This window comes from Oncorhynchus mykiss, chromosome 30 (genome assembly GCF_013265735.2).
Source record: "Oncorhynchus mykiss isolate Arlee chromosome 30, USDA_OmykA_1.1, whole genome shotgun sequence".
Lineage (NCBI taxonomy): Eukaryota > Metazoa > Chordata > Actinopteri > Salmoniformes > Salmonidae > Oncorhynchus > Oncorhynchus mykiss.
This window is the reverse complement of record NC_050570.1, coordinates 36,265,326-36,289,113: the sequence shown is the minus strand read 5'-3', so window position 1 is coordinate 36,289,113 and position 23,788 is coordinate 36,265,326. Positions and strand designations below refer to the sequence as shown.

Here is a 23,788-nt window from a genome sequence, read left to right as displayed (position 1 = left end):
TGCTGTTTTTGCTTTGTCATTATGGGGTATTTTGTGTAGATTGATGGGGGGGGGGGGGGGGGGGGGGACTATTTTAATCCATTTTAGAATAAGGCTGTAACCAGTGGTGTAAAACTACATTAAAGGACTACTTAAGTCGTTTTTGGGGGGTATCTGTACTTTACTATTTATATTTTTGCATTTTACTGGGTGACTTTTACTTGAGTTTCCTATTAAGGTATCTTTACTTTTACTCAAGTATGACAATTGAGTACTGTTTCCACCACTGGCTGTAACGTAACAAAATGTGGAAAAAGTGATGGGGTCTGAACACTTTCCGAATGCACTGTACACACACACACACACACACCATACACACACACACTTAGGCACACAAACACACAATCCTCCTGAGACACAGCAAGTGGTCAGTTACACACACAGACCACCTTCAACTCTGTGTCCAGTGCAGTTAAGTGTTACTAATGAGCACTGGTTTATCCCTCAACACACACACAACCTCACACACACACACACTCTCCACACCCCTGTGGCTTGTTAAGGGTGGAAAGAATCCAAACAAGTTCCTCTCCACTGGGGCTGTTGCAGTGACCGTATTACTGCCACACCAGCAGTCATGACCATAGTAAAATTCCATGTGACCATTGAGTCATGGGAATCTCCTTTCATGCACTCTGGACATGCATTGGTAGTATCCGATTCGCTAACGGCCATCAGGTCCTAATGGACTGGTACTCAGGGCTCTATTGTCCCTCTAACCACTCTGACATCAATGGAAAAGTCACATCAAACAGTTATCATCAAAACAGTATCATGCTTTTAAACCTCACCTCACTGTGATGATCCATTTGAAGAAAGAAGTTCCAAAGCAGTTTGAAACTGAGTGTAAAACATGGTTGTTGTGGATGTTTCAACACAGTGAAACGGACAGCGCTTTCTAAAGGTGATGATTAATTCCAAACACCCATGTGCATTTTAAAGCTGATGCATAGGCTTATAAGCCCAAGTCTGGGAGATAAAAAAAAAGTAATTAAAATGGATTTTGCTGTTATACAATATATAGCCTACCCCATATTACATATTGCAGAAAAACATAAAGCAAAACTGATTTAAGATGTCTTTGGTACATAATTGGTTTAGCCTATACTCCAAAATTAAACAAATTTGGGTAATTTGCTTTTGAGTGTGGACTGTATTAGTATGTATACTGGATGGACTGGTTACCTTATGCTACAGTCCAAAAGTTCTATCCACGAGTCTGGGAAAGAACGTACTGTATAGCCAGCCCTAGGCGATGCTGCCGGTTCATTGATTGTGCAGGGCTGCTTACAGTGAATTTGTATTTGATTTTGAATAGCCTAGTAATAGGGATTTTATTTTATTTTAAATATTTTTATAACGCGAAAACATGTTACTATCGATGTTCCTGAACAGATATCACTTCGTTTCCCAAGTTAAGCACTGAGTAGATGCAGGAATAGGGTTGAAGAGCCCATGGCATACAGAGTGTGGGCGGGATATCACCTGCCGTGCAGCGAGAGCATGCTCCTCAAACAGTGGTTGATGTGTGGAGTGAAATAAGTGTTCCTTATATTTATTTCTCAGCTGCTCATATTAAGCACAACTCCGCTATCAAACTGAAGTTGTGTATCCGGCATCATTGATCAACGAACTAGTGGGAAAGAGTGAGGCCTCCATTTGCTGTTTGACTACATACACATTAATTTAAAAAAATTCCCCATGCCCCTGTACCTGCCCATTTGGTAATGGGCCACTGAATCAAAACTAATTTCACATATTAGTAAAGACGAGATTAAATTGAGAATAGTCTGATGGGTAAAAATATGATCCCTTGATGGGAGAACGGCTGTGCAGCCTGAGGCGAGGAACAAAGCGCAAGCTTTTTTTCTGACTTTCTCAAATCATCAATTAGCCTATAGTCACATCATGCAGCCCATACCGTGCATTCAGACCTCTTGACTTTTTCCACATTTTGTTACGTTATTCTAAAGTTGATTATATATATTTTTTTTTTCCCCTCATCAATCTACACACAATAACCCAAAATGACAAAGCTAAAACAGTTTTTTTTTTAAATCTAATTTATGAAAAAGGTGGAAGGTGAACCTCTGCCCCAGTCTGAGGTCCTGAGCGCTCTAGAGCAGGTTTGAATCAAGAATTGCCGTAATTTGCTCTGTTCAACTTTCCCTCGATTCTAACTAGTCTCCCAGTCCCTGCCGCTGAAAAACATCCCAACAGCATGATGCTGCCACAACCATGCTTCACCGTAGGGATGGTGCCGAGTTTCCTCCACATGTGATGCTTGGCATTCAGGCCAAAGAGTTAAATCTTAGTTTCCTCAGACCAGAGAATCTTGTTTCTCATGGTCTGAGAGTCCTTTAGGTGCCTTTTGGCTAACTCCAAGTGGGCTGTCATGTGCCTTTTACTGAGGAGTGGCTTCCGTCTGGCACTCTACCATAAAGGTCTGATTGGTAGAGTGCTGTAGAGATGGTTGTCCTTCTGGACGGTTATCCCATCTCCAGAGAGGAACTCTGGAGCTCTGTCAGAGTGACCATCGGGTTCTTGGGGACTTCCCTGACCAAGGCCCTTCTCCCCCGATTTCTCAGTTTGGCTGGGCGGCCAGCTCTTGGAAGAGTCTTGGTGGTTCCAAAATTCTTCTATTTAAGAATGATGGAGGCCACTGTTCTTGGGGACCTTCAATGTTGCAGAAATGTTTTGGTACCCTTCCACAGATCTCTGCCTTGAAGAAATCCTGTCTCGGAGCTCTATGGACAATTCCTTCGACCTTATGGCTTAGTTTTTTCTCTGACATTCACTGTCAACTGTGGGACCTTATATTGACTGGTGTGTACCTTTCCAAGTCATGTCCAATCAATTGAATTTACCACATGTGGACATCACCCAAGTTGTAGAAACGTCTCAAGGATGATCAATGGAAACAGGATGCGCCTTATCTCATTTTCAAGTCTCGTAGCAAAGAGTCTGAATACTTATGTAAATAAGGTATTTCTGTTTTTTATTTTCAATACATTTGCACACAAACAAATCTGAAAACCTGTTTTCACTTTGTCATGATGGGGTTGTGTGTGTGGAGATTTTTTTTTTTAAATCAGTTTTAGAATACGCCTGTAATGTAACAAAGTGGAAAAAGTCAAGGGGTCTGAATACTTTCCAAATGCACTGTATATGTTTTGATTTCTAAGATATTCTAAGGTTCGTATCATTCACTACTAAAGCTGCCAAACAACTCTAAATCTTGTGTAGAAGACCTGTTTCAAATGATCACTTTCATGCTCAACATAGCCATTTCATATGCGCATTTGTTCCAGATTGGTAAGAATATCCTTTCTATTTTATTCCCCTCGGTTCAATGATATTCTTCTTGCTATAAAATCATATAATATAAAATAATGGCATGGGACTTATAGGCATATATTGTCAGATAAATCAACAAGCCAACTGCTTATGGCAGGTGCATATGCACAGATAACATACAGTAGTCCAACTCATATTCTGCTAAACTTTATGTTAGTTAACGGTTAATTACCGGCAGCATGACAATAACCGGCTGACAACATTTCATGACCGCCACAGCCCTGATCTCCACTTTACATAAATTAACCCAATAGCTATGCATCACTGCCGGAGCACGCACACGCATGCACACACACCCCTGTTCTCCCATTCATTCAGTTCCCAGTTTGCTCATCAGCGGAGATGCCATCACTCAGGCTTTCAGTAGGACAGAGAGCCCTGCGTTTCACCCATTCACATCCTTAGGCACACCGTCACACACACACACACACAGCCTGTCGTTTTGTGCACCCCTGTGGTTGTAAGAGCGATCTCTCTGCTGTCTGACATGTTAGTTTTGTTGGTATCTTTAATCTCAATCTGTTTCTGTTGTGCCTGTCTGTCTGTCTTCCATAGAGAGAATACTGCAGATCAAGCCTCGACTCTAGAACTACAGGAACTAGAATGGATACTGCCTGAACACCAAATGAGCTGTGAAAATACTACAGAGACGTATGTATTGAATGCTTATGGAAGCTCTGACGTTTCTCAGACCCATAACTGTATCTGCTCTCAACCATACTCAGGGTCTTTAATGTAGCTAAAAGTTTGCTTTATGGACTCATACATTTCATACAGCAATGATGTTTGTAATGCAGATTGAATTGATATTTGTTTTTTTGTAAATTGTAGCTTGATGAATTTCGAATAAAATGTATGTTATTACTACTGTACATGCCTTTTGTTGGACTTTGTTTTGCTCTTGGGTCAGGGGTGGTGGGGGGGGGGGGTGCTAGCCTCTATGATTGTCTGCTCTAAGGCCCATGTATTCTGAGAAAAGGGCACCCTTCTGATAAAATAACTATTACCCACCAACCTCTCTCCCTCCTACATTCTCTCATCTTCCATCCCTCTCCAAGATCGGTCTCTTCTCCTAGATCGTGCTCGGTCTCTCTCACGCCATCTCTTTGTGTCATATAATTAGTGTGTAGGGAGATGGAGGGTGGCACAGAGAGGATGTTGGGATGTGTAATCCATCCATTACCTGCCTACCGAGCCCAGAGCAGTCCCTGATAATAAAACTATTACTACGCCCCTTTGTGTGTTTGTGTGTGTCTCTAGTATGTGTGTGTGTGTGTATATATGTGTACAGCTCCTGATATTTAGACCATTAATACGCTATTTAACCGAGGCGTCGTCACAGTGACAAATTACTGTTGCGTCGCCCTGGGGAACATGTTCACACAGCAGAGCTTACCACGGCAACACAGAGCATTAATACACGCTAAGGAGCTCTCACACACACACAATGTAGACCAAGGTTATTGTAGTAGCTAAACTAAAACTGAAACAAATACGAAAACGAATCATGAAAAAACTATTTAATAAACTGAAATAAAATAATTTACAAAACTAAAACTATACTGAAACTATTATCTTTGACTCCAAAACAAACTTAAATTCAATTAAAACCATCATGAATTATGTTCAGTTAGTTTTCTTCCTAAACTTTGGGTAAAAATCTAATGGAAGTTTCAATGTGGTTTTAAAGCTTTTGGGGGGGTTCAAGCTCCTGAATCTGGTGGGTAAATGATGTTAGGAGATGGCAATGTTTCCAATAGGTCTAGCTTGTGCATCACTATCACTAGCTAAACCGGGGAAAAACGTCTAGGTAGCTAACTTGGTTATTCTTACAAGCATTTGATTGGCGTAAACCACAATGCATCAGTGGTGTGAACATGGGCGAAACACCAGTTTCCTTCCACCATATTGTTTTGCCCCAGTCTCAGCGCTATTCCCTTTAAATCCAAGTCATATTGAGATTGGCTTAATAATTGAAAGGTAACCTATGACCTGACCCATCACCTTATGTATAACTGCCCCACAATGCAAGAAGTGACTCCCCCCCCCCAAAAAAAAAAAAACACTATACAACAGTATTTACTATGTATCTTACAGGATGAATGTGCAACAAGCTCTCACTGCAGAATCCGTTTGTCCATAAACGTCAAATTTCAAAGGTCATTCATTCCGAATGATTAAGGGTCAAGGTTTGGGATAGGGTTCAAGCAAAACAACTCCAAGGTTAAGTTTAGGCATCATCTCGGAATGGTTAAAGTAACTGCCCAGTGTTTCCAGATTTCTATTAAATATGCTTACAATATAAATGTTTTTCCTTGCAATTAGTTTTTATTAAGTATGCTAAATAAACTGCTTTTCTGAGTTGGAATGGTGTGGATTTATACCGGTCATAAAAAATATGCACGCAAGTAGACCGCTGATTGGCCAGCTCATCCTCCTCAAGGAGATGACATCATGTTCTATGAGGAAATTGCAAGCATTTTTTAAATGGTCTGTTTGAGGTGGATTTTTTTTTTTTTAAGTGTTTTTTTCTCCAATTATATGCTTTGGTCACAAATGCGAGTATATGACTAGTCAACTCGTAACCAAATGATGTTGTTAACAGAATATGAACTCTTCAAAGTAAGGGTTGAGGTTTGTGATAGGGTTAAAACAAAAAACAGTGCCTAGAACTGGGATTGAGCTCGCGACCCCCGGAGCCGGAGCTCGCGACCCCCGGAGCCGGAGCTTATGACTTACAACCATCCGGCATCCCCGTCCACAACGCAGTAGAAAACTGGTAGTCTACTTGGTGGTTATAGCACTCGCCCTTTTCCCCTAGTGGCTTGGTTTTGTAATAATCTCCCGACGTCCTGCTTACCTGGACAGATGTCGAATTTCACAGTGGATCTTGAGCGACCAAGCTGGAATGAGGACAGGATTGGATGATTAGGAAACAACGACTACCCTTTCTTTCACTGCCTTTTTTCTTCAATATACCTTTATGCAGAAAGTGCACACCAGTTCTGCCCACTGTAACAATCAATGTGCCCATGTGTGCATGTGACTGATCCACCTGATTCTCTATGTGATCTATTGACAGTGGAGAGAGAGAGAGAGCTCGACATGATTGTAACACGAGACAAAATTCACAAATTCTACACTACAATGTAGTCCGGTCTTAAAGAGGCAATATGCAGAAATCGCTCCGCCATTTCCTGGTTGCTAAAATTGTACAGTAGCATTTGGTGGACCGGAAAAGCAAATTGGTACAATTTAAGGTCATGTGGCAATCAATAATGCAGGCACTAGGGATGGGAGCGTGAGGGTCTGTGCAGATGAGATGTAGTCGTTGTTTGTGTGCATCTGTAAGTTGATGTTTGTATCTGGTGTATATTTTTTATTTATTTTTATGACAAATCAAATATTTTTTAAAGAACAGGAGCACGAGGGTTTGATTTCTAAAAGATGTGTCCTGAGATTTGGTCTAAAGTCCTAAATGAATCAGGAATGAGCAAGGTCAACTATACCATAAGGACCCCTTATTCATGTCCTCATTACATGTTGTGCAAAAAGACTCACTCACGGTCTGTAAAGTTTAAACAAACAATATTGGAATCACCATGGTCACAACCATAAATGGTCAACTCCATCTGCCTGATAGATTAAGATGGAATAATCATTTTTCTTCAAATATGTTACGTTTAATTAGGTTTTAGTTATTAAGAAACTGAGAGAGAAAAAAATGCTACTGTGTATACCACTACAATGAAGAAGAAAACAAGATATACAGTACCAGTCAAACGTTTGGACACACCTACTCATTCCAGGGTTTTCATTATTTTTTACTATTTTCCACATTGTAGAATAATAGCAAAGATATCAAAACTATGAAATGATCCATGTGCAATAATGTAGTAACCAATGTTATATTTGTTATATTTAAGATTCTTCAAAGTAGCCACCCTTTGCCTTGATGACAGCTTTGCACACTCTTGACATTCTCTCAACCAGCTTCATGAGATAGTCACCTGGAATGCACTTCAATTAACAGGTATGCCTTGTTACAAGTTAATTTGTGGATTTTTTTCCCCTTCTTAATGGGTTTGAGCCAATCAGTTAGGGGGGTGATATACAGAAGATGGCCTTTTACAAAATAGGGCTAAGTCCATATTATGGCAAGAACAGCTCAAATAACCAAAGAGTCCAGAGGCCAGTCCATAATTATTTTAAGATAGTCAATGCGGAAATTGTAAAGAACTTTAAAAGTTTCTTCAAGTGCAGTCGCAAAAACTATCATGCTCTATGATGAAATTGGCTCTCATGAAGTCCGCCACAGGAAAGGAATACCCAGAGTTACCTCTTCTGTAGAGGATAAGTTCATTAGAGTTACCAGACTCAGAAATTGTATATAACACAGAGTTCAAGTAACAGACATCTCAACATCAACTGTTCAGAGGAGGCCTTCGTGGTCGAATTGGTGCAAAGAAACCACTACTAAAGGACACCAATAAGAAGAAGAGACTTGCTTGGGCCATAAAACCCAAGCAATGGACATTAGCCGGTGGAAATCTGTCCTTTGGTCTGATGAGTCCAAATTTTATATTTTTTGTTCCAACAGCCATGTCTTTGTGAGACGCAGAGTACGTGAACGGATGATCTCCACATGTGTGGTTCCCACCGTGAAGCATAGAAAATCAGGTGTGATGGTGTGGGGGTGTTTTGCTGGTGACACTGTCAGTGATTTATTTAGAATTCAAGACACACTTACCCAGCATGGCTACCACAGCATTCTGCAGTGATACACCATCCCATCTGGTTTGGGCTTAGTGTGACTATCATTTGTTTTTCAACAGGACAATGACCCAAAACACACCTCTAAGCTTTGTAAGGGCTATTTGACCTTGGAGAGTGATGGAGTGCTGCATCAGATGACCTGGCCTCCACAATCACCCGACCTCAACCCAATTGAGATGGTTTGGGATGAGTTGGACCACAGAGTGAAGGAAAAGCAGCCAACAAGTGCTCAGCATATGCGGAAACTCATTCAAGACTGTTGGAAAAGCATTCCTCATTAAGCTGGTTGAGAGAATGCCAAGAGTGTGCAAAGCTGTCATCAAGGCAAAGGGTGGCTACTTTGATGTCTTCACTATTATTCAACAATATAAATATTTAAAAATATATATATAAAAAAAAATCTTCTCCATCAGATGTTTGTCAACTCAATTCCATCAGAGTGCTGAAAGATCTGATTAGATTCTTTTTTTTAATGGGATTTTTCAAATGTTTGTATTTAACTCATTTTTAGAGGCAAAAATATGTTTGTTTTGAGTATCTGTGGTCAACTCCGTCAGAGGCTTGTCAATATTTGAATCACTGTTGTGCAACATATTTCTACATTTACATTTTGGTCATTTCCAGGCGCTCTTATCCAGAGCGACTTACAGTACAGTGTGAGCATACATGTTCATATTTCATACATGTTGCTCAACAATTTAAGTATTTGCTGTGCAAGATCTAAGGGATAATGTTTGCTTTATAAAATGTTGTTTTATGTTCTAAATCTAGAAAAATATACCAAAATGCTAATGGAATTAGCTCTGGAGCATATAATAGTGCTATAAAATATTATATTTCTACTGCATATTTAAAAATCTAAAGTTAGAATTAAACAATCAAGGTTTTTAAACACTTGTTGGACAATAATTGTACAAATGAAATGCCTTTTATGGTGACTGAAGGAGTTTACATAAATCCAACAAGTTGCATTTTATGAAGACATTTTGGGGGGGGGGGGGTTGTGTGATAGCCGATACTTTGGTCTATCAAGCATATAGATTAAGACAAATATCTGTGGGGGAAAAAAGTTTAGATTGTCCAGTCTTTCAAGAATTCTTGAGCTCTAAAAACAGGAACATTTTCTCTCAGCCTCATGGCAAAATGTGTAATAAACTGTGTGGTTCGAGCCCTGAATGCTGATTTGGCTGGAAGCCACGGTGTATCAGACCAGAGGTATTACGGAACGTATTTGATCAAATGTTACTGTTCTAATTACGTTGGTAACCAGTTTATATGATCAATAAGGCACCTGGGGGGGGTATGTAGCCAATATAACAAGGCTACGGGAAGTGTCCAGGCACTCCGCATTGCATCGTGCGTAAGAACAGCCATGGTATATTGGCCATATACCACACCTCCTCGTGCCTTATTGCTTAAAAATAGCATGAGATTAGCTATTAAACTACACCTTTTTTTTCTGTGTCCCATGGCAACAAAAAGGTTTGGGAGGGGGTCTTGCTCGAACCTTGCGGGCCATTTTGCGCTACGCCACTGCCGAAGACCGGGAGCTATCACTCTTCCATCCTCCCTTCTTGTTTCCCTACTCCCTCTTGCTGAAGATGTAAGTGCCTTAGACAGGTGTCTGCTGCTGCTTGTCTCAAACCCTCAACACAGGCTGCTGAGCTCGGCAAAGCCTAATTAAGATCAATATTTGAATGTTTTGTAAAAGCGCACAAGAAAAGGGAGAGGAGAGAGAGAGGTGTGTGTGTGTGTGTTTCTTCTCCGCAGTAGCATAAAAAATACAAACTTAATATAAACAGAGTGGCTATTCCATTAATAAAGATCAGTTTCTTTGTGAGAAATGATTCATTAGCTCTCCTCACTCATCCAACTTTTTTCTTTCCTTCTGTCATTACCTCTTTCCCTACATTATCTTCATGGCTCATAGATTCAAGATGTGCAAGTATTGGATAAAGTAAACTGACTTTTTCACTGACTCAATGTAAGCTGTGGCAAACACCTAACAACATGTAGGCAGGTATGTAGGGTTTTCTGTCAAATCTCCATTTAACATGTTGCCTCTTCCTGTTGACCTTCTATTGGCTTCATAAAGTGTGTATGTGTGTCCCTCTAGAAATTGAAACTGATTCCTTAAGACCAGCATTTAAGACTTTAAGATGGCCACAAAAACTCTGTCTCTGATAACCTTAACTCCCCCCCACACACACACACACACACACACACACAGACCAAGGAGTAGACTTTGGAAAGAAGAGGGTTAACTTCGCCCAAAGCTTGGGCTTGTGCCCACCCTGCTCAAATAATCTCCCACTCGCTATGTGGATCTCCCGCGTGCTGATGTCCATTTTTGCTTAAATCGGTAAGAACTGCACCAGCAGCGAACACCCAATATGCAAAGACACAAAGGAATCCCTGACTTCTTCTAAATGTATGTCTCAAGGCCTCGGCCACACACACTTCCCTCTCACAATGAATGGACCAAATGGCAGATCTTCTTAAATGTGGCATTTCAATGCGGACTGCTTAGCTTGGCATTTGGGGTCCGGCTCCTGCTTATTTGATAAAACCCCAACCCCCGTTATGATGACTTAGTGCACCTTAAACTTCAAATACCTTGATATTTCTGTCCCGTTTTCATCTTACAGTCCTACTTTTCTTTTCATCTTAGCCAGCAGATTTGAGCCAGGAAGAGAGAATGCGTCCCAACTGGCACCCAATTCCCTACATAGTGCACTACATTTGACCAGAGCCCTATTGGCCATGGTCAAAAGTGGTGCACTACATTCGGGATAAGATGCCATTTGGGAGGCAAATAGTGTATTTCACATCTGTAGTGTTGGACAGGAAGTTGAGCTCAGCGCAGTGTCAGGACGCACACAGTGTATTTCACAGCTGTAGTGTTGGACAGGAAGTTGAGCTCAGCGCAGTCAGGTGCAGGTTTTATGGTGGCTATTGGCTACTCTTCTGCCCTATTCATCTCATATTATACCTGACTAAGTTAACTTACTGCTTGCCCTCCACCTTTTTTTCCATCTCAATATCACTAGACCACACGAGTCTGGGGGCCTAGGGGCCATGTAGGTTAATTTGACAATGCACTACCATTACGCATTGCCCCTTAACCATTATTAACTTAGGCTACTGACGTTTTTCATCGTATCACTAGACCACACCAGTCTCTCTCTGCAGGGCCTAAAGGGCTATGAAAAATGTATTCCTTTAATGTATACTAAACAAAAATAGAAATGCAACATGCAACATTTTCAAACATTTTACTATATGGAAATCGGTCCATTTAAATACATTCCGTAGGCTCTAATCTATGGATTTCACATGACTGGGAATACAGATATGCATATGGTGGTCACAAATACCTTTTTAGAAAAAAAGGTAGGGGCGTGGATCGGAAAAGATTATCTGGTGTGGCCACCATTTGCCACAATTATCATGCTGAGACGAGAGGTTATGGTGTCGGATGAACAGCACGACAATGGGCCTCAGGATCTCGTCAGGGTTGCTCTGCATTCAAATTGCCATCGAAAAAAATGCAATTGTGTTCTTTGTCCATAGTTTTTGCCTGCCCATACCATAACCCCACTGCCACCATGGAGCACCCTGTTCACCTTTACATCAGCAAACCACTCACCCACACGACACCATACACATGGTCTGCGGTTGTAAGGCCGGTTGGACATACCGCTAAATTCTCTAAAATGACATTGGAGGTAGCTTATGGTAGAGAAATGAACATTAAATTCTCTGGCAACAGCTCTAGTGGACATTCCTGCAGTCAGCATGCCAATTGCACACTCCCTCAACTTGTGACATCGGGCATTGTGTTGTGTGACAAAATTGCACATTTTAGAGCGGCCTTTTGATATTCCCAAGCACAAGTTGCACCTGTGTAATCAGCTTTTTGATTTGCCACACCTGTCAGGTGGATGGATTATTTTGGCAAAGGAGGAACGCTCACTAACAGGGATGTAGATACATTTGTGCACACAATTTAAGAGAAATAAGCTTTTTGTGCATATGAAACAATTCTGGGTTATTTTATTTTAGGTCATGAAACATGGGACCAACACTTTACATGTTGCGTTTGTATTTTTGTTCAGTGTAATATGACAAAGAACTATTCTTCCATTATGCTTTAATTGCCCCTCGACTAAACGCCTAACCCAATTTGCAGAGAAAAGACACAAGTGGGCAGAATCTCAGTATTCATCCTACCCTCCCTTGAGACGCATATCACTGGTATCGACGTTCTGCTCAACCTTCTGCTTTGATTTTCTTTAGCCCGGGTGCCTCTCCAGATGAAGACGTACGTCTCCATGATGGGGGGCGTACATTGCGCGTTCCGCGCACGATGGGGGAGCACGTTGCACGCGAAGTTTAATTATTTGTCGATCCGCGGAGATGGGTCGGCATGCAATTTGTAGTTAATTGCGACTTAAAACCCGGAGCAGGGGCCATCACGTGGAATAGCCTAATTGTAATTAATCCCCCCACACCAATCGCCCGGACCCTCAGCCCTACGGAAAATGTGGCTTGATTTTATAGGGGCGTGGTACTAAATCCATCACCACATAGGGTGGACTCGTGATTAGGGAGGTCTGGCCCGGGGATGCCAGGTTCTTTCAGACCACAGCTGCATAGGACCTGTGTCCTTGTATGTGGTATAATATACATCAAATACGAAGCGTATAATCACACCTCTCCAACTTTTACCGTCCCACTTCATCCCAATATTATCTCATGCTTTTTTTCTATACGCTTTTCATTCGGTTTTTCATTCAGTTTTGAAGTGAAACCTGAGACAACTTTTTGTTGTATGATTTTTTTTATGAGAGCGTTAACGGGACTCCCCTGCTACCAGTGCTCCCATAAGGGCTTTACGGAGTGGCCAAGCACCTCAAACTTAACCAGACTCTCTTATTCCTCCCTTGTTTAGTCTGTTTTATAATAATAATATTGACAATTCTAACGTTTCTGTTATAGACTGGAATAGATATATTATCACCACTGTTCATCCACCCCATTGCTATCAATCGTGTGGAAGTTAGCTAGCCTAGCGGAGCGCCTCCCGCGTACCTTACATGTGCCTGCCTCTCTCCTCTCCGTGCAGTAGCACGATCTCGTCGCTAGAGGGGGAGATGAACCTGTTCCGCGAGCATGAGTTCTGCGTTCCGACAGCTGCCGGCTGGTCCCAGCGCGAGATGTTGCTATAGGATAATGCAAATCCACCGCTGTCATCTTCTCCCATTGGTCCGTCACATACGAGGTGGGAGGGTCGGGCGCGTGGTGTCTTTAAAAGTGCAAATTGCCTTTCCCAGCGTCTCAGTGACACTGCGATGTTGCGCTGCACTGCAGAGCCGAAAGTCACGGCCATCTGCCGGATAGAGAGAGCCAACTGTGAAAGGAATTAATCAGCTCACACACACATATACACACACTCTCACACACAGGACGCAACGTTCCCAGAGTGAAAGGGAAAACCGTGGGGACCGACGCATTCGTGAGTACACAGCAAACTGATAAATCTGGACTGACCATTCAGAAACGGCACCAGTTAGTCCTGTGTCCCACCACCGCTTAAGGAATATCTATTTTTAATATACATACCTATTTTTTTGCTTGTAAGAACTCTTGAGAACTGTTTTTCTCCGAACCATTCCATTGTGGACTCCAGCAGATGCAGAAAGTGGGAGATTTTTATTATTATTATTTATACGCATCTTTTACGCGCGCGTGTCTAGTGCACAGTGACTTTTTTCCGAGCAGTCATGCTCGTGTCTTGTGTGGAAAGTTTTATTCTGGTCATATGTAACACATGCTGCATGCTGCAGTAACTTCAGTCGCGAGCATCGCGAGCCTTCCTGCTCTCCTCCTGCAGAGAGCCTGGACTCGCTGTCCTTGCGTCAGTCGAGGCGAAGAAGAAGGATACAGGAAAATATATACATTTTTTTTTAAAGACAACAAGAGAGCAACAACTCCAGAACAGGAGATGAGAAAATAAAACCATCCCCTGTGCTGCTTTCCTTCACAACCACTGACTGAAGGACAGTAAATCAGAAGGCGCGAGTCGGTACAGAGGTGGAGGGAGTACAGGACCGGTTGGTGTCTCCAAATTTCACCAGGGGGCTCGAGTTTCAGCCGGCCCTGGGCCGTGGTATTAAAAAGTTAATTTGACCTGGGATAAATTGTCAACAAGAAAATTGGCAGAGGAGAACTGGCAGGTGTACAAGTTAATTTGCGTGCATACATATATTAACACCGGCGCCGCTATACATAGTAGTTGTTTTAAGGACTAGCAGTTTAATACGAAGTACCCCCTCATCTATACAACCTTACAACTCCACGCACCGGGCACACAGACGTCCTCTTCGAATCGAAGAAGCAATCTGCATCCGCGAGGGCTGCCCAGTGTCCTGCCCGGTGTTGGTTTGGCTGTGCGGGCGGGAGTCGTCGCATGGACTGACATGGCCACCGACCTCGCCATGAGCGCAGAGCTGCCCAATAGCCCACTGGCCATCGAGTACGTCAACGACTTCGACCTAATGAAGTTCGAAGTAAAGAAGGAACCTCCAGAGGCTGACCGTTACTGCCACCGCCTCCCCCCGGGATCCCTCTCCTCCACCCCGATTAGCACGCCCTGCTCCTCCGTGCCTTCCTCGCCCAGCTTCTGCGCCCCCAGCCCCGGTGGCCAGTCGAGCCAAAACCTGGCCAACGGCGTCAACAGCAACAACAGCGGCAGCAGCAACACCCAGAGCGTTGGCGGTAAGCCTCAGTTGGAGGACCTGTACTGGATCCCCAGCTACCAGCACCACATCAACCCCGAAGCCCTCAACCTGACTCCCGAGGATGCGGTGGAGGCCCTCATCGGCAACGCCCATCACCACCATCACCACCACCAGGGCTACGAGGGCTTCCGCGGTCAGCAGTATGTAGGGGAGGATCTATCCGCGACCTCGGCCGGTCACCATCACCAGGCCCACCATCACCACCACCACCACCACGGACACCGCCTCGAGGACCGCTTCTCGGACGAGCAGCTGGTCAGCATGACAGTGCGCGAGCTCAACCGGCAACTGAGGGGGTTCAGCAAAGAGGAGGTGATCCGCCTAAAGCAGAAGAGACGCACGCTCAAGAACCGAGGTTACGCGCAGTCCTGCCGCTACAAGCGCGTGCAGCAGAGGCACATGCTGGAGAGCGAGAAGTGCACGCTCCTGAGCCAGGTGGAACAGCTGAAGCAGGACGTTGCGCGCTTGGCCAAAGAGCGGGACCTCTACAAGGAGAAGTACGACAAGCTGGCGAGCCGAAGCTACAACGGTTGCGGGCCCGGTAACAACAACAGAGACCCCTCCAACGGAAACCACGGGAAACTGGCCTCCACGGAATTCTTCATGTAAGAGACTTATTCGTGACATGACTTTTGCCCCCTTCTTAAACGTATTTAAATTTAAATATATTATTTATATTTTTCTTTTTGCATTTTTTTGTTTACAGTTATTCCTTTAGGAAAAACACTCAGTGTACATTTTAAAAGTACAACATAGCATAATGCTTCATATTTAAAGAAACAAGCAAGGTAGGTGCGCACATAGGCTAAGTAGCCTATTTTATGTGCGCAGATATAATTGTTCGATAAGTCTTAAAGATGCTCTTTGAATGAACTTCAATACACCAAGACCTCTTGATCTCGACATGGGATCACAAACTGTCAAATCAATAGACTGATTAATATTTTATGATGCAAAAGATCTCAGAGAAACCCTGATTAACATTTGGAGTCTTGTGAATCAAACTTGGCAAAGTAGACCTACTGAACAGAAAAAAAACAAAACTGAAATCCCTATGTTTTTCTCAGACAATAAATCCCTACTTGTTTGTTTTGATTCTTTATATGGCGTCTTAAAAGAGAGCCTTGAGCATCTTGAAGCTGGTGGGACTCAAGGAAGAGAACCCGGTATTTATTTTATCATCATTGGGACTGAATTGAAATCAAAGTGATCGAACCACGGAAAAAGCAATACACCTTTGCAGCTCCTGCAAGCCCCGTTGATGTACCGGACTCTGATGATGGAGGGGACCTGATATAGCCTTCCATCCCCGTTAACGGAAAGGGAACATTTGAATATTGCAAGTCTAGTTCCATCCCTTTTAGCAACCCTGCATGCAGGACATGTATGGTACGGTAACCCAAACCTCCAGTCATCTAACACGAAAGCATGGCCCATGGTTCTTTCCTCCTGTCTTGGTACTTTCCTCTCCTCCTCTCTCATCCTTCTCTTCCTATATTAAGGCCAAGGACGCGTCTTAACCGATATTTTCAATCGATTTTTCTATTGTTTTAAAACAAAACAAAAACCAAACAAAAATAAATGATCAACTGGGCCAGATATTCGACTTGATTTATTCCCAAGTGTACATATGTGTAGAGAACAGTTTTTGTGTTATTTAGTTACCTTACTTTTCAAAGCTTTTGTTGCTCGATGATGATTACAATGTTACAGCATGCAAATAGTCTACGATATCCTCTTACTTCTACTGGACATGTGGCCCATATGATGTAAACGAGAAGCCTAACTGCACTAAGATAAGAACATTTTTTGGGGTAACATTTTTTTTGTTATGGCGTATTGATAGTTATGGTAATAAGGTGGATATAGAAATTCGATGGGAGGTGATTTACATAATAGCTACAAATATAAGGATGGCATTCGCTGCTAAAACTCTATGCACCAACTTAACTAAACTCTTAATTCATGGATTTTTTTTAAAAATTGTATAATAATAATAATAGAGGTGATCTGGCGGCTTGTGAATACTAATTTATTTAAGTCCGCAGTACGGTGTCTTATAGCTCAATATATCTTCTGTCTGATCTGATGTGTTGAGAGATGGCTACAGAGGATGCTTGTTTTTTGGCATACAAATTAGAATATTTTGAGCTGAGGGTATGGTGCCGACTTAGACTAACTAACAAATCCTTACAGTCATCAAGAAATCCCTGGATCGTGTGTTACCTGCTGCCTAGATATGTGATGTGCAATATTGTGCAGAAGTTCTGAACCACTTTGTCAATGCCAGTTGTTAGTGCAAGGCTGATGGCGACCTGTGTAGGAATACAGCCAGGTTGACACGACAAGGATAATTATGAGAGGTGTTTGCAAGTCGAATCATAATTAAGTGGAATAGAGGTGTTGTTTTTTACCTCCCAACATGCTGCAACAGAAGATAATTAATTATCTTGGATAATTGCATAGATTTTAAGTGAAATTCATTGTGGTGCAAATGCAATTCGTCTTAACTTAACGAAATAACTTATTTTGGTACTTTGTCTGATCTTAAACATTTTACAAAAATATGTCCTATTTTAGTGAAAAGTTATTATTGATCGATTATCAATCAATTCATTCATTACTCAGACAATAAAGCGGAGAGATGTGTCATTGGCCTCAGAGATTTATCCTGTGTTTTTGGTGCTAAAATCATTTAGAATTTTTAGAATTCCAACGTGAAACAGGCCTAAACACCAGCATCATGGCAAGATGGTGAAGTATATTCTGCACGGTGCTGTCGATGCCGCGTTCCCGTGAAAGTCGGAACTAGGAAACTCGGAAATATCCGACTTCCGAGTTTCCTAGTTCCGACTAGTATGTGAACGCTATATCTTTAGGCTATATATGATTTCTATATATTTATTCGAGAAACGTTTAAATGTCCCAAGTGTGAATAAGTCAAAACAAAGACATGTTTCAAAATGGAATGTTGTTGAGAATCTTGTTTTCAAAATGTTTAATAAAAAATTCTGTCCAAAATCTGTTCATCCTTCCCCATGTCTTTCGTTTAAATGTGCCTTTAAGCATTGAACAGTTGGGCTCCGCCGAAAATATAATGTTTACTCAATCCACACAAAAGGTTAAAACATCTACAGTAGCCTTATAAGAAAATAAATAGCAGTTTTTTTATAGGCCTATTAATTATTTCGAAAATAATTGTGAAAATTAAACCCCTCTCGCCTGAAGCGCTCGCCTGTTTGCAATGGTAAAGACCTGGATTGCCTTTAGAGAACGAATATCTCACATGTTCAATTAAATTACAGATGTTCTAATTTTGAGAATATCCAGTTAAACACCAGCGGATGTTTTAGCTATAACCGAGCAATTCAAGAATCGTATATATATATATATATATATATATATATATATATATATATATATATATATATATATATATATACACATATATATATATACACACACACACACACACACACACACACACACACACATACACACACACATATATATAGGCCTAAATGGAAAAAAAATAAATCAGGAAAAATGCAATGAAAATGTTCTAATTCGCCTATAGGCTAGCTCAGAGTTAAACAAATTAACGTAATTGTAATAGTTTAGATATCCTATGTTTGTGGATTAGGCTATATTTAAACTACTTTTCAGGTTCTGCAACGATTGGCCATCTAAATAAGCTACTGAGCTCCAACGAAATGAGAAGCAATCTGTTGCAAAAAGTATAACACACAGAACCGAAACCACAATACTAATTTGTTTTATTTAAAATGTACAATTATGATATTATTATTATTATGACCCTTTCATCAACGTTCTTGTTGTGCTGTATTTTAACCGAGATAAGCTACACGTGAACTTGCCTACTTTCCTCATGTCAAACGAAACAGTTTAGTCTATATCACACATCAACCGCAATTTCTGTAAGGACGCACTTTAGTCTAATTTAACCGCCGTTCGACAGAAGATGGGCACGAGCTTCTCCAAGTCCCTCTGCTCGGTATCCAGTAACGCCACTGGACCAAATAGTCTTTCTATACAGCCGTTTAGGCTAGTCAACTACTCTGTGCAGCCCTTTCTCCACTGATCACGAGCTTCCCACTGGGCAAAAACTGTTTCCATGTCATTTCAACAAAAACATTCCATGTGATGAAGTTGAATCAACGTGGAAAACTGATTGGACTTCAAATAAGGGAATTTCGTATTTTTTTTTCACCCAACTTTTAACCTAAATCCAATGACATGTGCATGTTTTTCTTGAATTCACGTTAGTTGAAAACTCAACGAAATGTAAATCAAAACTAGATGTTGAACTTAGTCTGTGCCCAGTGGGTTGTATTGCCCGGGGAAAGCCCTGCGCGTCACCATGTGATGGATGGATGGCTCATGGACTTCGCGCACGTTTACTGCCCTGGGCTGGCAATGCTCGCACCGCAAAGGGGGAGGTTCAGAGACGTCGCTGGTGTAAAAGGTAGGAGAGCAGACATCTCTCTCTAAGCGCCGTGAGCATGTTTCTTTGTAATGTGGAGTGTTTAAACAGTGCGTTTAGAGCAGCCAGGCCTAATTTGGGTCCATCCCTTACAAAACAAGAATGCAGTTATAGTGCATTATAACTGCAGTATGCTGCAATCTTGTTTTGTAAGGGATGGACCAAAATTAGGCCTGACTGCTCTAAACACACTGTTTAAACACTCCACATTACAAACTAATTACTGCAGTAATTATGCAGTGAACTGCAGTTACAGTGCAGTATTACTGAAGTTCATCTGCAGTATTCTGCAATTACTTCATCCAAAATACCACAGTTGACTTTTAGTGCAGTTTCAAAACTAAACTTTTTATGCAAAGGATTCATTCAGGTGTGTGTGTGTGCGCATGTGCGTCCGCACATGCCCACCCACCTGTGTGTGTGTGTGTGTGTGAATGACACAGTGGGGGTCGGTGCTGTTTAAGATGAGGGGGACAATACTTTTTTTTATGAGCATGACCTTATTTCTATTACAGCATATTCAATGACTGTCATTCATATTCCGTTCACCCAGCTCAATGTAACATCAATAGGTTTAGGTTACTACATGATACTAGAATTTTCCCTGTACCCATCATGAGGTTGCTACAACCTAGCCTATGAATGAAAGTTTACTATGTAGGTGCACAGGTTTAGAGAAAAATGTGAGTAATCAAGGTGGCAGACAGTGACACTGTCAATACTGCCTTGCACACTCTTGCCTGCATCTAGCTGACCTAGAGTGCAATCCTTAGTCCAACAGTTGCAAACTAGAGTTTCTATTGGAGAAATTCAGGTATGTTTATCCCTGTTTTGTTGCATTTGTTTTTGTTTAAGAAACGTTTTTCAACAGAATCAGCGGAATGAATACAGTGCCATGATATATATTTTCCTTCATTCTAATTTTCTCTACTTTCGCATATTTTTGATAATAAATGTTATCAGGTCTTCAATCAAAACCTAATATTTGATCAAGGGAACTTGAGTGAACAAGTAACACAACAATTACATACTTATTTCATTCATTTTATAAACAAAGTTAAGCAACACCCAATGCCCCTGTGTGAAAAAGTAATTGACCCCTTGTGTAACCGGTGTGAAATGGTTAGCTGGGTACGCGCTAATAGCGTTTCAATCGATGACATCTCTGGCTCTGAGACTTGAAGTAGTTGTTTCCCTTGCTCTGCAAGGACTGCGGCTTTTGTGGAGCGATAGGTAATGATGCTTCGAGGGTGACTGTTGTCGATGCTTGCAGAGGGTCCCTGGTTTGAGCCCAGGTAGGGGCGAGGAGAGCGACTGAAGCAAAACTGTTACACTTGCACTCAATAACTGGTGTGCTACCTTTAGCTGCAATGACTCCAACCAAACCCTTCTTGTAGTTGTTGATCAGTCTCTCAAGTCGCTGTGGAGGATTTTTGGATGACTCTTCCATGAAGAACTGCTGTAACTTAGTGACATTTGTGGGTTTCCAAGCATGAATTGCTCGTTTCAAGTCCTGCCACAACATCTCAATTGGAATTAAGTCTGGACTTTGATTAGGCCATCCCAAAACATCAAATTTGCTGCTTTTTAGCCATTTTCACGTAGACTTGATTGTGTGTTTTGGATCATTGTTTTTCTGCATGACCCAGTTGCGCTTCAGCTTCAGCTCACAAACGGATGGCCTGTTATTCTCCTGTAGAATTCTCTGATACAGAGCAGAATTCATGGTTCCTTCTATTAAGGAAAGCCGTCCAGACCCTGAGGCAGCAAAGCATTCCTTACTATCACACTGCCACCACCATGCTTGACCGTTGGTATGAGGTTCAGTTTTGGTTTTCACCAGGCATAATGTGACCCATGTTTTCCAAAAAGTTGACTCAAGTATGCAAAAGAAGCACCTGGATGATCATCAAGACTCTTGGAAGAATGTTCTACGGACAGATGATTCAAAACTACACCTTTTGGGATAACGTGGGTCCCATCACATGCAAACCCAGTTCACTTTCATACCAGCCACATACAAGCAGCATGATCACTTTGCTCGTTAATTCCTTCTTGCATCTAAGAACTCTTCCTCCGATCACTTTTTCCTTTGACTTATGGACTTCAGTGCTAGCTACCATAGCATCCCTCTGTTTAAGCTGGGTGTTTGAGTAGGCTAAACTAGCTAGCTGCATTTGCTAGCTAAGTATGTGAAAGTGAAAATGACAAAATCTCTCTCTCGCTGTCCCAATTTTTGAATAAATTAATTTGTTCAAAACCTTTCAACTATTGTCTTTCTCTCTCTTTGAGTCAACTACTCACTCACCACATTTGATGTACTGCCGTGCTAGCTAGCTGCAGCTTATGCTTTCAGTACTAGATTCATTCTCTGATCCTTTGATATGTCAGTTCATGCTGCAAAAGCTCTGATAGGTCGGAGGGTGTTTTTTGTGTGTGTTTTAATAAATTATTTGGTGATGTGAATATACAGTGCCTTGCGAAAGTATTCGGCCCCCTTGAACTTTGCGACCTTTTGCCACATTTCAGGCTTCAAACATAAAGATATAAAACTGTATTTTTTTGTGAAGAATCAACAACAAGTGGGACACAATCATGAAGTGGAACGACATTTATTGGATATTTCAAACCTTTTTAACAAATCAAAAACTGAAAAATCGGGCGTGCAAAATGATTCAGCCCCCTTAAGTTAATACTTTGTAGCGCCACCTTTTGCTGCGATTACAGCTGTAAGTCGCTTGGGGTATGTCTCTATCAGTTTTGCACATCGAGAGACTGAAATTTTTTCCCATTCCTCCTTGCAAAACAGCTCGAGCTCAGTGAGGTTGGATGGAGAGCATTTGTGAACAACAGTTTTCAGTTCTTTCCACAGATTCTCGATTGGATTCAGGTCTGGACTTTGACTTGGCCATTCTAACACCTGGATATGTTTATTTTTGAACCATTCCATTGTAGATTCTGCTTTATGTTTTGGATCATTGTCTTGTTGGAAGACAAATCTCCGTCCCAGTCTCAGGTCTTTTGCAGACTCCATCAGGTTTTCTTCCAGAATGGTCCTGTATTTGGCTCCATCCATCTTCCCATCAATTTTAACCATCTTCCCTGTCCCTGCTGAAGAAAAGCAGGCCCAAACCATGATGCTGCCACCACCATGTTTGACAGTGGGGATGGTGTGTTCGGCTGTGTTGCTTTTACGCCAAACATAACGTTTTGCATTGTTGCCAAAAAGTTCAATTTTGGTTTCATCTGACCAGGGCACCTTCTTCCACATGTTTGGTGTGTCTCCCAGGTGGCTTGTGGCAAACAACACTTTTTATGGATATCTTTAAGAAATGGCTTTCTTCTTGCCACTCTTCCATAAAGGCCAGATTTGTGCAATATACGACTGATTGTTGTCCTATGGACAGAGTCTCCCACCTCAGCTGTAGATCTCTGCAGTTCATCCAGAGTGATCATGGGCCTCTTGGCTGCATCTCTGATCAGTCTTCTCCTTGTATGAGCTGAAAGTTTAGAGGGACGGCCAGGTCTTGGGGCTGAATAATTTTGCACGCCCAATTTTTCAGTTTTTGATTTGTTAAAAAAGTTTGAAACATCCAATAAATGTCGTTCCACTTCATGATTGTGTCCCACTTGTTGTTGATTCTTCACAAAAAAATACAGTTTTATATCTTTATGTTTGAAGCCTGAAATGTGGCAAAAGGTCGCAAAGTTCAAGGGGGCCGAATACTTTCGCAAGGCACTGTAGATTCATTTAAAAACGATAACTTTTCAAGTGTTTTACTATTTATATGAAATTCACTGAGGAGGATGGTCCTCCCCTTCCTCCTCTGTGGAGCCATGTGTGTGTGCCACTCACTCCAAATGTGTTTTTTCTCCGGGAGCAGTAAGAGCACTGAGGGGTGAGGCCAATGTGTCAGATCTTGTGAGTGGTGATATGACATCCATCCAGTCCTCAGATTAACAGGGTTTCCATAATCCTTCAGGGTCACTGACATGGAGCACGCATCACAGTTCTATCTGTATGCTCCATGCAGTTAGCTTGGTTCTATTTAGGTTTCAGACATGCAAGAAACATGTGTGTTACAGTAGTTATGTGTATGTACAGAAAGTGGTTCTTCCATGGCCAAAAGATGAAAAAGCAGGGGGACCAGTGGAGGCTCCCCAGAGGAGGAAGGGGAGGACCATCCTCCTCAGTGAATTTCATAAAAATAAAGAGAGAAACATGAAAATTATAATTTTTAGGTAAAACACACTGTTTTGCAATGAAGGTCTTACAATAGCCTCAACAGCACTCTGTAGGGTAGCACCA

The 23,788-nt window shown here is 41.8% G+C and overlaps 2 protein-coding genes across 2 annotated transcripts in view; both read left to right on the top strand.

Moving 5' to 3' along the window:
• zc3h3 (zinc finger CCCH-type containing 3) overlaps positions 1-4,268 on the top strand; it is an 83,645-nt gene extending 79,377 nt beyond the window's left edge. The window contains exon 12 of the mRNA XM_021599624.2: positions 3,952-4,268. Within this exon, the coding sequence (XP_021455299.2) occupies positions 3,952-3,983 (32 nt within the window). The 3' untranslated portion in view covers positions 3,984-4,268. The remainder of the gene's footprint in view (positions 1-3,951) is intronic.
• A 9,257-nt stretch (positions 4,269-13,525) lies between these two features.
• LOC110521774 (transcription factor MafAa-like) lies at positions 13,526-18,002 on the top strand. The gene is made up of 2 exons (XM_021599623.2): positions 13,526-17,764; positions 17,815-18,002. The coding sequence occupies exon 1, from the start codon at positions 14,655-14,657 to the stop codon at positions 15,582-15,584; it is 930 nt and encodes a 309-aa protein (XP_021455298.2). The 5' UTR covers positions 13,526-14,654; the 3' UTR covers positions 15,585-17,764; positions 17,815-18,002.
• The last annotated feature ends 5,786 nt before the right edge of the window (positions 18,003-23,788 follow it).

What these genes read in the sequence shown, in the direction of transcription:
- LOC110521774 (XM_021599623.2), top strand. Translation starts at nt 14,655, where the DNA reads ATGGCCACCGACCTCGCCATGAGCGCAGAGCTGCCCAATAGCCCACTG.